Genomic DNA, 12,346 nt, shown 5'->3' with positions numbered 1-12,346 from the left:
GCAAAAAAGAAAAAGAAATCAATATGTACAGTTTATCAACAGATAAAAGCAACAAAATCTTTGGACTTGAAATTGAAATCTTATCAGAAGCTGTACAGAGAAAGAATAATCTACGAGAGGTGAGATTCTCAGTGTTAAAGACAAATTATAAATGTATATAAACCCTGAAAGGAAATGTACAATGACTTTTCCCTTCTACTCTCTTAAACTGTACAATCCTATTTGTTACTCTCCTTGAAAGGCAGAAGAGTTTAATCAAAGTGTGAAAATTGTACTGTTAAAATGAAATGTTTAGCTTATGTGAAACAGAACTTCAAATGTAAGTTTATGGTTAGTTGTCAAGTGCACTCTAAACTGTAAAAGGCTACAAAGAATACGATGACATTAGCTAGCTTTAGACACACTTCAGCTCTTGCTGACCAGAGATGGAGGCGCTTCAGTGGAGTGGAACGGCACAAAGACACTGAAAGGCCCATTATCATCTGTACTGTTGGGTCTGGGTCTGACTAATCTCGGTTCTCTGCAGGGATGGAGGGAGAAAGTGTACTTCCTTTCAGAGTGGCCCTCCTTTTGTTGCTTCCGAGTAGTGTGACGATAAACGCAGGAACAATCTGTTGATGATCATTTTGTCAAAGATACCAACACTAAGCGAAGATTCAGTTAGTTTGTGATCAAATGGACAATTCATAAGTCTTGTTATAAGTACATAAACAGAGTATAACTCTGCCACTATCTTAAAAAAAAAATATTCAGGAATTACGGTAGCCATATGCTAACTGAAGGAATACTGTGATATGAATCAATATATAATGTCATTAAAGGAGCGTTTCAATACAAGTAAAGCTCAATCAACAGCATTAGCGGCATGATGTTTTACCACAGAAAATATTTTCAACTTGTCCCTAGTTTATTTTAAAAAAAAAAAAAGAAAAGAAATTGCGGTTGTTACAGTAAGGCACTTCAATGGAAGCAAATGGGGCCTGACTATAAACATTTAAATACACAGTTTCAAAAGTAAAGCCACAAGATGTAAACATTATATGTGCTAACGTGATTTTAATGTGATAAAAACATAACACTGGTAAACCTTATAATCTAGTAACTGCAGTCATGCTGGTAAATTCATGTAACGTTTACATCTTGTGGCTATACTTTTGAAACGGCAAGTATTTTAACATTTACGGATTCCACTGTAAGTGCCACGCGGTAACCCAGATTTTTACTTTTCGTTTACATAAACGAGGGACCAGTTGAAATAATTTTCTGTGCTAATCAACATTATGCCACAGATCCAGTCGATTGAGCTTAACTTTATTGAACCCAGTACATTTCTTTAAGCTAAACACTGGAAATCATAGAGAGTTAGCATCTGGAGTAGCTGTGCATTGCAAAGCCAACAATAAGAATTTCCACCAAGCCCACCTCACATTTTTACAACTTACACAACTTTGTTCACTCCAGAAGTGAAAAGGCTTAGAAAAACTTGCTCATAAATTGTCTTTGATACAAAAGAGTCAAATTGTTGGCATTGTCCAATAAGTTCCCCCTCACTTTTTACCCTGAGTTGCACCCTCCAAGTAATACACATTTACAAGATGGCGATTCAGGTGACGACGGTAGTCCATCTCCAAAGAGAATGTACGGTCACAGAAGATGCACGTGTGACTGAGCAGTTTGGTTGGAGATGGAAGCTCCTCTGAAGGAGTTTCAGGAAGTTTCTCTCCATTTGTGGCAGCAGCCAGGCCGTTGAGACCAGAGTCATAGCTTCCTTCAGATGCGCTATCACTGATCTCACTTCCCCCATCATTACTATGGATACCCTCGTCATCTTCTGCGTCGGTGGATTTGAGACGAGGTGGACCAGGAAGTTCTAGAGTTGGGCTTAAAATGGGCTGCTGTTGGCTAAATCCTGGAGAGGTCTCACTGTCAGTAGGTGACGGCATCTCACTTCCGCTGTCCACCTCTAAAACTTCCTTTGGTTCAGCTGAGGTCTTTCCTTCCATTTCATTCTGCAATTCTGGCTCTGGATCCTGGTGTTGGTTCAGAGGTGTTACTCCAACTGTGGGTTCCTCCTCAACAGTGCTGGTCTCTTTGCGAACTCCCTCATCTTGGCAGGTCACCACGGTCGGAATCTGCTGGTCTGGTTGTTCAGGTACCTTCACTGGTTCTGAGGTGGGCAGTTCTTCAATCTGTGGGGTGCTTGCATTCTCTGGGCCTGCATTGCCATCAACATTTGCACTGGTCTTCTCAGGTTCATTGACGCAACTCTTAGGTTTGTTTGCACTCATTCCCAAGTTCTTGCTTTTGCTCTTCATGGCCTTTAGAACCTCAGGTATGGTGCGATTGCTCTGTGGAGAACCCGTTGAACCAGGCGATGGCTTGGTTTTGTCTTTTCGCTTGCTCTTGATCCGCTTGGAGGGACAGTTCTGTTCTGAGGTTTCAGCCCCTGGTACATTCATAGCCACTGCTTTTCTTTTGACTGGGTTAGTCTTGACCTCTTGGAATTTCTCTGTACTCAGAGTATCTTTTCCACTTTTGATCTTTGTTGATTTTGTCTGCCTCTTGTAGGGTTTCTTCGTTGAATATTTCTTGCAGTCCTTTGTGCTTTCTTCAGTCTCCTTCACTTTCTCATTCTGCAGTTGGTTTTCCTTTTCTACCCTTTGTCTTTCCTCCTCCTCATCCTGTTTTTGCTGCTGTTTATTATCTAGAAGGTCCTTCTCCACTCTTTCGTTCACCTGTCTAACCAATTCCAACTTTTGCTCCTTTGCAACAAGGTAATGATGAGCAGTTATTTCATTTGCGGACTCCTTCAATGGCTTCTCTTTCTTTGAACGGCCCTTTGAAACTTTCTCCATAGATTTGGGGGATTTCTCAGTCTTTTTCATCTCTTTCTCCTTTTTATTGTCTTTTTTGTCAGTGCAACCCTCGGTTTGGGTCACGGTGATGTCTGCAACTTTCTCCAAAGTTTTTGCTTTAACCTTCTTGCTGTTTTTATCTTTCCCCTCATTTTTCAAAATGGACTTTTTCTCTGCGGTTTTCTCTTTGGGTTGTTGGATTGGCTTTTCAATGACGTCTGCAGATTTCTTTGAAGTCTTGTCAGTCAGTTCTGTCTCCAGAGCAGGGGTGGGTTTACTGGGTGTCTTAGAGAGGTTGATGGGACCTGATTCAGTTTCATCCAATTCATCTGATTGTTCTTCCTCACTTCGTCTCCCTCCAACCTGATTCATCACAAGCTTATTATTCTTATTTGCCGGGAGGTCATCAGCATCAGGCTTCTTCACACGCAGCTTGACTTTAGACACGTCCACATCAGAGTATCCTGGGTGTCTGGACTTGATGTGGTACTGCAAGTTGCACTTCTTAGATGCAGCATACTTGCAGACCGGGCAAAGAAACTGGCGAGGGTTAACATGGAGCTCAACGTGCTTTTTAAAGTTGCTGCGGTCGGCTGTCTTATACTGGCAGTAAGGACAGCTTAGGGGCTTGGGCCCATTGTGGACCTGTCTGGCATGGCGGGTAACCTCGTGCTGGTTGGCTGCCAGGTAGCTGCAATTGTCACATTTGAAAGGCCTCTCACCTATTGCAAAGAGACCAGAAGAAGGTCAAAACTGAACAATTAATCTTTTATTTCAACATTTTGAGGGAAACACAGATGCAAATCTCATGCGAGGGGATACAGATAAAAGACGAGCAAACACATCACAATAAAGAATCACATTCTTATTCACTCTGTATACCACAAACCATGTGCCATTTTATCCAAAGCCATCTGGCTCCAGGGAGTGCAACAAAAGAGAGAAACAGCATTGACAACATGAATACAAAGGCTTTGAGTTGCAGCTTATGATCAACACATTAAATCAAACCCTGCAGTACAATTTAACTTTAACTATATCTTAAATAATGATAGAATGATATTTGGCCATTTTGCGATTACAGGCTTCTGCAGACAGATTCCCTTGGCCGATTAACAGAAGTATAAACTTTATTTTGTGTCAGTTCCAAATTCTACAGTACCAATAGACATGTTAATGGACAGTCTTTCACTTTCTGTTTAAGGTTTATTCTTTTCAAGTTTATACAAATTCACTGAGTAACTACTGCTTAAAATAAGTATTTGTTTCACTTTAGAAATTTTGTGTACATCTGATTTGATGTTGTTATATTGTATAATATCAGCATTTATATCAGCCATCGGCCATTGAAAAACCCATACGAGTCCACCACTAATTCTAAATACTAAATCCAGGGTACCCAGAATTATGGAAAACCTGTAAATATCAGGGAATTTTCAAATTCTGATTTCCAATGCTCCTGTTTTTTAACACCATGACAGCTTCTATAACTATTTTCATGGTGAAATCCAGGTTAAAATATAATAGGTAAAACAACAAAAAATATATACAAGATGTGTGAGATTAATTTTTAATAAAAACTCTGATTCTGACAAATGTTCATGAGAAATTAATAAAATCTTAAAGTCATGAATGTTTCTATAGTGAACATGCATTTTTCTAGCGATGCTCAGCTCCAAAATATTTAATTGATTAGAAATTACTCTTTGTAAGTGCAACCTCTATAAAATATTTTAATGATTCCATTTCCGGTATTCATGAACGACTTGAAAAATCATGAAAATTCTTTGGCCAAAAGGGATGGGAACCCTGTAACTAAATATATATACTCTAGATCACTTTCAGTGCTACAATTTTTCCAATAGACAAGAGACTCACCTGAATGGGTTCTCATGTGTCTGGTAAGGTGCGTTTTTTGTGAACTGGAATATTCACAGTATATGCACTTGAATGGACGCTCACCTTAGGAAACAATAAGAACTATTTCAAAATTGATATTACACTGATTCATTAAAACTGTTTAAAATCATGTATTTTGATTTTTTGTATGTATTTCTGATTATTTATAACAGCACACTGACAACTAAAAACAAACCAATGTGAATTTTAATTGAACAGTGACTGCATTGAGACTTTCATTTTGTACATACCAGTGTGGGTTCGGATGTGCTGTATGTAGTTATTTTTGCGATCAGAAAAATATGAGCACTGGTTGCAGGTGAAAAGCTTGCTTGGAAAGTGATTCCTCAAGTGTTTTTTCCAGTGGTACTGACTGATGGTTGTATAAGTGCAAATGGTGCACTTGAAAACTCTCTGATCTTCACCTTCCTTAGTGTGATGCTTAAGGTGGGCTACATAGTGGTCGTAACGGTTGGTGTTGTATCCACAGCGATCACAGCTGATCACACCTTTGTAGTTCATCAAACTTTCACTGTTCTCTTGGCTTTCTGTCGGCGACTGGCCTGACTCACAAGCCTGATCGTCGTTGGAGTCTGCCGTGCCATTCTTCTCACTCATTTTCTTGGAGCTGTGAGCTCCAAGATGGTGAATGAAGTCCTCCTCGCAATCGGCCCGGTACATGCAAGGTTTACAGAATAAGGGCTTCGTCTTCTTCTTTTTGTTGCATTCAAAGATGCAGACTGGGTCACACTTACGTTTCTCTGCAGCTGAGGATTCAGATGGGGATTTTTCAGAAGGTTTTGTGCTGTTTTCTGCTCGCTCCACTCTTGTGGCACTCTGCTCCAGCACTCTTTCCGTCACCTCTGGCTCTACCCAAGTGGCCTGTTCTGCGTATGTATCTTCAGTCATCTCTGAGTTGTCAAAGCTGTATCTGATAATACCCTCTTCCTCGCTGTCAGAGTAGCTGTTGCATCCAACAGTCGTGAGTTCAACCATTTGTATATCCTCTGCATAACATTCAGAGGGAGACGTCTCTGATGCTACCACCACGTTAGCCAGCATCACTAGCTGAGGGGCGGCCACGTCATTTCGAGACATCTCGGGGAGGTCATGGCCCTCCTCTGGCAGTGGGATTCCTACAGAAGGCATGAAGATACCAGCTGTTGCTGGATACACTGTCTGAGCAGACATGCTCAACCAGCTGAAATTCAAACAAAACATTGATTTTAGTGAAGTGCAATTTAACTTTTATTATTTCAACCTCAATAAAAATTAAGGCCTTTATTTAGACATTTTTTTAAATTAAATCCATTAAATTAAATCAAATATTTGAGGTATTTAGTCCATGTTTATTAGCGTTGAGGCCTTTTAAATGCTAGTGCACTCCTAAAAGTTGACAAAAGCAAATGATTCGATATGTGCATTTAAAATATACAGTCTTTTTCTTCTGGAAAAATGGACCAAAAATGTTGATGACTCATCTTGCACTCAGGGGCGTATATCAAATTCTCTCTAGAATGAGAAAGCCCCTCCCTCTATATACAAACTGTCTCTGACTGGCAAACTGCACATCATAAGTGTAAAACATGTCCTGCCCAAACTTCCAGTTTCATTAATATGTCAACAGAAAAGAGAACTGGTCTTGAAAAGCAATTTCAAGGGGTCTTTAAGTAGACCGTAAAACCTAATTTTCATACTAAAATTTTTTAACGTTTTTTATTTGAAAGTAATCAAATTAAAGTAGAAGTTTAAGTGGATTTGCTGCGAACTGTGGTATCATTCAGAGAGGGTCATCTGATTACGCTACAATACAAACGCTGCAATGTTTTATGACTTGTATGACGTGAACTGATTAAACATCACTTTTTTGACTAAACTAAATGAAAACTGTTTAATAGTGAATAATAGGATTAAATATTAATTTTAAATGTTATACTCCACTACTACATGTAGGGCTAGGTCAAATTTTTCAAATGCGCCGTGATCTTCGTTTGAACGATCAAAACGGTTTAAATAATGCATTAAACAATAAACATGTTACACCGTCTACACTGGAAGCATCCGTTGCGGCAACAATAAACGGGTATAGCCGTTTATGTAATGTAATGTAACCTGTTTGTGTCGACACGTCCAGTGTAGACAGGGTGTAACAAAATATGCAATATAATATCATATCAACTGATGGAATACATGGATTTGTAAATTTTTTAAAAAGCTATAATGTAGGGGCCTGGGTAGCTCAGTGGTAAAGACGCTGACTACCACCCCTGGAGTTCGCTAGCTCGAATCCCAGGGCGTGCTGAGTGCCTCCAGTCAGGTCTCCTAAGCAACCAAATTGGCCCGGTTGCTAGGGAGGGTAGAGTCACATGGGGTAACCTCCTCGTGGTCGCTATAATGTGGTTCGTTCTCGGCAGGGCGCATGGTGAGTTGTGCGTGGATGCCACGCGCTATGTCTCGTGGCAACGCGCTCAACAAGCCAGTGATAAGATGCGCGGTCTCAGACGCGGAGGCAACTGGGATTCGTCCTCCGCCACCCGGATTGAGGCGAATCACTACGCGACCACGAGGACTTAAATTGGGCATTCCAAATTGGGTGAAAAAGGAAAAAAAATAAATAAAAGCTATAAATATGACAAATGATGAAAAACAAATAAAAATATTATTTGTAAATTAATATTTTCATAATGCAATTAGTTAGAAGGTCTCCTGTATAATTAATAGCATTAGCTGAGAGAGAATTTCTTTGACATGCAAACAAAATTGAAATTTTTACTGAAATCTACCAATATGAATCTATATCGAATCAAGAGTTTGTGAATCGGGATCAGATCGAATATGGAAATCTAATACCCGGCCCCAAATATATGAATACTTACTATAATAGGGTAACAAGACAAAAGGAAAGCCTATAAAATAAAAACTAAATTATGTGATATTTAGAAATACAGTACTAAAAATAGTAAATGCAGCATATTTTAAAATACAAAAATACAGTATTTTGAATGCATTGAGAAAACAAAACAACACCAAAATTCAAGTTGAACTTTATTCTACGTACATTAAATGAATGTGGGGAAAGTGTAAGCATGCATGTGTGTGATGAGAGTGAAAGGCCTGCGAGTTTTGCATGCTCAGAAATGTGTTCGGCCATTTTAAAACAGCACCACCAACTTCTGCCAGCGGAGGAGTAAAAATAACAAACCAGACGAGTGGAGAACTCAGAAAGTTATTTTACATTAAAGCTCGTTGATATGAAGTCATTTCAGCCACAAATAACTAAACATGTGCTTAAAGGCGCAAACAAACTTTGTGTGAAAAGGTATAGTGACTGCCTTAACTCACAGTTGTCCAAATAAGGAGTGAAAAACTTTGACCTTGTTGGACAGCTCCAAACACGAGCAATCTCAACCAGACGAAGCACGCGCTGCATTTATTACTGATTTTTAAAGACATATGAGTCCATCTAAAGAATTAACTACATCGAGTTTCACATTATTCAAATCACAAGAAGGCGTGGGTTATTTGCGATCAAGAAAAAGCTCATAAAACGCCCAAAAAGTAAATACTTTACGTTTAAAGGGAAGGAAATGCCGTAGTCCAGCTTGAATGCACACATAACAAACTCATTCCTCGTCAAGCTTCGTCTCCAAAAAGTTAGAAAGGTTCTCAAAGCTAAAAACATAAATAAAAACAAATTACTTTCCGGAAACTGCATGCAACCAACACGCCACACTCAACAAAGTTACACTGTTTAAAGCAGCATGGATCGATCGAAGATCTTGGTGGTTTTTAAACTTTTTATTGTTTAATTTTTATTTCTTTCGTGCACTTTCCCCCCGGCGAGTGTGTGTGTGTGTGTGTGTTAGCCGTGGTCCTGATCTGATTTCTCTCCGTGCTGAAATGCACAAGTTGAGATCAGCCCTGGACAGCGCCTCTCCCTTTCAACGCAACCCTCCATTTTCACTCCACTTACTCGAACTTAGTTCGGCTCACGCGCCACAAAAACAACACAAAACCACATCCTGGCCACCCCGAAACTACTGGGACTCGAGCTCACGTACTCACCGACAGTGTTCACTCGCTGTTTGGCGATGCTGGTGTAGAAACAAGCTTCTGGCGGAGTTGTTTCCAAACTCTTAAGTCGGTCAAGGAAGTGCGGAGACTCAAGCATTCCAACACATCTCGCTCGCGCGCGGGCGGGGGGGTTGTGACGTCAGCGCACACAGGGCTCGCTCTTCTTCTCGCGCTCAATGTTTATATTGTGCGTTTACGTCGAGCGACCAAATGCTTTGTTTTTAGAATGACGCACTTGTGCAGAATATATAAAAAACAACAACAGCATCAACCAACTCAAATCGCGACGACATTATGAATGTGGCTGAATGAGGAATTGTTTGTTCTCAAACAATAGTGTAGGCCAGCATTGTGGACGATTTGGTCGTTTTAATCACACGTGGAAACTGGAAACAACCATGTTAAGCTGTTATCAGCCCTAGTGTTCTGAGATTGAGTTTACTGTCTTTGTTTTTACCTCAGTGATGGAAAAAACAGATAATAATTGTAATTTAGAAATGAACCTCTTCAGTTGTTTTGAACATGTTCCTCTGATCATCTCAAACCCCAGTAGGCACAAGTTTTTTGAGTTTTATTAAGATACACATTTTAACCTTTTGTTGAATCACAAAGTATCACACCTTTCAGAAATGTGATCCAACAGAGTAACATTGCCTGTGTTTCAGCTAAACCACATTTCAGAAAAAAAAAACAATAAAACAAATTTAGATAAACAAGCGGCAGGAGTGAATTAATTGCATTTACTTATGTTTTATTCTGACAGACAAGCATGTTATCAAGTTGGAAGTTTATTTATATTAAAGGAATAGTTCACCCAAAAATGAAAATTCTCTCATGATTTACTCACACTCATGTCATCCCAGATGTGTACAACTTTCTTTCTTCAGCTGAACACAAAGATTTTTAGAAGAATATCTATGCTCTGTAGGCCCATACAATGCAAGTGAATGGTGGCCAAAACTTTAAAAAGCACAAAGTCAGCATAAAAGTAATCCATATGACTCCAGTGGTTTAATCAATGTCTTCTGAAGCAATCCAGTCAGTTTTGGGTGAGAACTGACCAAAATATATTTCCTTTTTCATGTATAAATCTTGTCATCAGCAGTCTCCTTCGCGATCATGATTTCAAGCTCGATTACACTTCCTACAGTGCCATCTAGTGCTCTGTGCATGTCAAACACTAGGAAGTGGAATCGAGCTTGATTGTGCAATGGCAACATGTTCAGCAAAAAGTTTGTTCTAACCCAAAACCGATTGGATCACTTCTGAGGACATTGTTTAAACCACTGGAGTCATATGGCTTACTTTTATGCTGCATTTATGTTCTTTTTGGAGCTTCAAAGTTTTAGTCACCATTGATTTGTCGGGACCTACAGAGCTGAAAGTTTCCTCTAAAAATCTAGTAAATTTATACATCTGGGATGGCATGAGGTTGAGTAAATAATGAGAGAATTTTCATTTTTGCATAAACTCTTCCTGTTAGTTTTCATAAGATTTGGAAAAGTCAAGAAGGATCACCCTGATACTTTTGTTGAGGATGTTTTTTTGAGCAATTAAAAGGGTCTTGTCCATTTAACAAAACACAAGAGTTAAGAAATAACATGTATAGTACTTAAAAAAAAAAAACAACTGTGAAAAATGGGCAGGTTTCTGTTTAATGATGTCATTCAATGGTCTGCTTACGTTTTCCCAATTGTTAAATGTTTTTTTTTTTTTTTTTTGTTGAGTTATTAATTAATTTCTTGGATACACTAAGACCTCTGTAACTTAATTCATTTAGATATGTAACATATTTGTCTCTTAAAGATGTGATCTATTATGATCTATCGAAATTAAAATATAGCCTAAAATATGTGTCTGCGTGAAAATATTTGACAATGCTTTTTATTGAAATCGTGCTTGTGCTAAGCTCAAGTTGTGACTTGAGTTGTGGCCTAGCATGCTAAACATGCACAGCATTGGCTGTCATTTATTCAAAAAGGACACTGTTCTTTAATGTGGAGTTTACATCATTCTAAATAAAGAGTGCATCAAAGGGGTCTGTTAGAAGAGAAGGCAACAAGGTTTAGTTTTATTCACCAGATTAAAACCAGATTGCTAGAAAAAAGATTTGCATTTAATGTCTCATTTACATTCTCTTTAAACAGAGGTGGAAAGTGCTTAACAACTATCAAACAGAGGTCAACCAAGGCCAGGGTAGGTAGAGCTAGACCTTGATGTCAGTCACCCATTACAGATTAATCTGTGTCTGTTTGAACACAGGGGCTCTCTGAGTTTCTGAATGCATGCATGTTGGTTGTGAACCATTTAGTTTTCTTAAACTTGAATATGTGAACCCTTAGGGTTTTGTTAGGGAACTACATGTAATTATTATGTATAACAACATACATGCTACTGGTGAAATTAAAAATAAATTGTTTTTCCGTCTCAAACCAATTCTTTGCATTTGCCATTTTAAACGGCATATACAAAGCGAACATTTGAGGGACATGGTCATTCGTGGCCACGAGGCTGCGCCCAAGAGCCGTAAGAAAACCTTGGCTTGTAGCCAACTATTATACACGGGGATTTTCTCATTGAATGACCTCAGCTTCTTATTTTTCACGTTTTCTTCCTCTCTGTTTCAAATAAATGTAACCATACACGCAATCACTGAATTCATGATGAACATGCAGTGACAGCTAATTACAATTAACTGTCTCAGTCATTATAGCTGCATTTTCAACTTTATCTACAAGAAAGAAAGAAAGACCAAACCAGCCTGTCTGGCACCAACAAACATCCATGTGATTATCTGATCAGCCAATCGTGTGGCAGCAGTGCAGTGCATAAAATCATGCCGATACGGGTCAGGAGCTTCAGTTAATGTTCACATCAACCATCAGAATGGGGAAAAAAATGTGATCTCAGTGATTTGGACCGTGGCATGATTGTTGGTGCCAGGTGGGCTGGTTTGAGTATTTCTGTAACTGTTGATCTCCTGGGATTTTCACGCACAGTCTATAGAATTTACTCCGAATGGTGCCAAAAACAAAAAGCATCCAGTGAGCGGCAGTTCTGTGGATGGAAACGCCTTGTTGATGAGAGAGGTCAACAGAGAATGGCCAGACTGGTTTGAACTGACAAAGTCTACAGTAACTCAGATAACCCTCTGTACAATTGTGGTGAGAAGAATATAATCTCTGAATGCTATTCTGAGATGCGGGTTGGCGCTGTTTTGGTGGCACGAGGGGGACATACACAATATTAGGCAGGTGGTTTTAATGTTGTGGCTGATCGGTGTATATCCTCACATATAAGCATCGCTGTCGGTTACAAACTGTTTCCCAAAATTTGCACTATTTCTTGCACTAAACCGAATTGTGAACTGTAAGGATGCTTTTCTTTTGAAAATCTTGTCCTGATTTCTTCTCATTGTAGCTGGCTTCATATGATGACGCAGTTGCACGTCAGCCTGCGCTCAGACGCTGATATATAAATCATAATCCACAGTAAATCCTCGCGCAGAGTGTGTACAG

General features: G+C 39.2%; 1 protein-coding gene across 1 annotated transcript; it reads right to left on the bottom strand.

Moving 5' to 3' along the window:
* Positions 1 to 65: 65 nt before the first annotated feature.
* On the bottom strand, positions 66 to 10,634 carry LOC127417587 (RE1-silencing transcription factor-like). Its single transcript, XM_051657611.1, has 4 exons — positions 8,820 to 10,634; positions 5,006 to 5,955; positions 4,734 to 4,817; positions 66 to 3,577 (listed from the first exon to the last, which is right to left on the bottom strand). Exons 2-4 carry the CDS (start codon positions 5,943 to 5,945, stop codon positions 1,548 to 1,550), a joined length of 3,054 nt encoding a protein of 1,017 aa, XP_051513571.1. The 5' UTR covers positions 5,946 to 5,955; positions 8,820 to 10,634; the 3' UTR covers positions 66 to 1,547.
* Positions 10,635 to 12,346: the final 1,712 nt, after the last annotated feature.

The sequence above is a fragment of the Myxocyprinus asiaticus genome, chromosome 27 (assembly GCF_019703515.2).
Source record: "Myxocyprinus asiaticus isolate MX2 ecotype Aquarium Trade chromosome 27, UBuf_Myxa_2, whole genome shotgun sequence".
In the NCBI taxonomy this organism is placed as follows: Eukaryota; Metazoa; Chordata; class Actinopteri; order Cypriniformes; family Catostomidae; genus Myxocyprinus; species Myxocyprinus asiaticus.
This window is presented reverse-complemented; position numbering and strand designations above follow the sequence as displayed.

Bases quoted from the DNA above. Each gene is read 5' to 3' on its own strand.
- LOC127417587 (XM_051657611.1), bottom strand. From the start codon at position 5,945: ATGTCTGCTCAGACAGTGTATCCAGCAACAGCTGGTATCTTCATGCCT. The intron at 4,818-5,005 runs GTATGTACAAAA...TTGTTTCCTAAG, and splicing joins GCACATCCGAACCCACACTG to GTGAGCGTCCATTCAAGTGC. The intron at 3,578-4,733 runs GTGAGTCTCTTG...TCTTTGCAATAG, and splicing joins ACACATGAGAACCCATTCAG to GTGAGAGGCCTTTCAAATGT.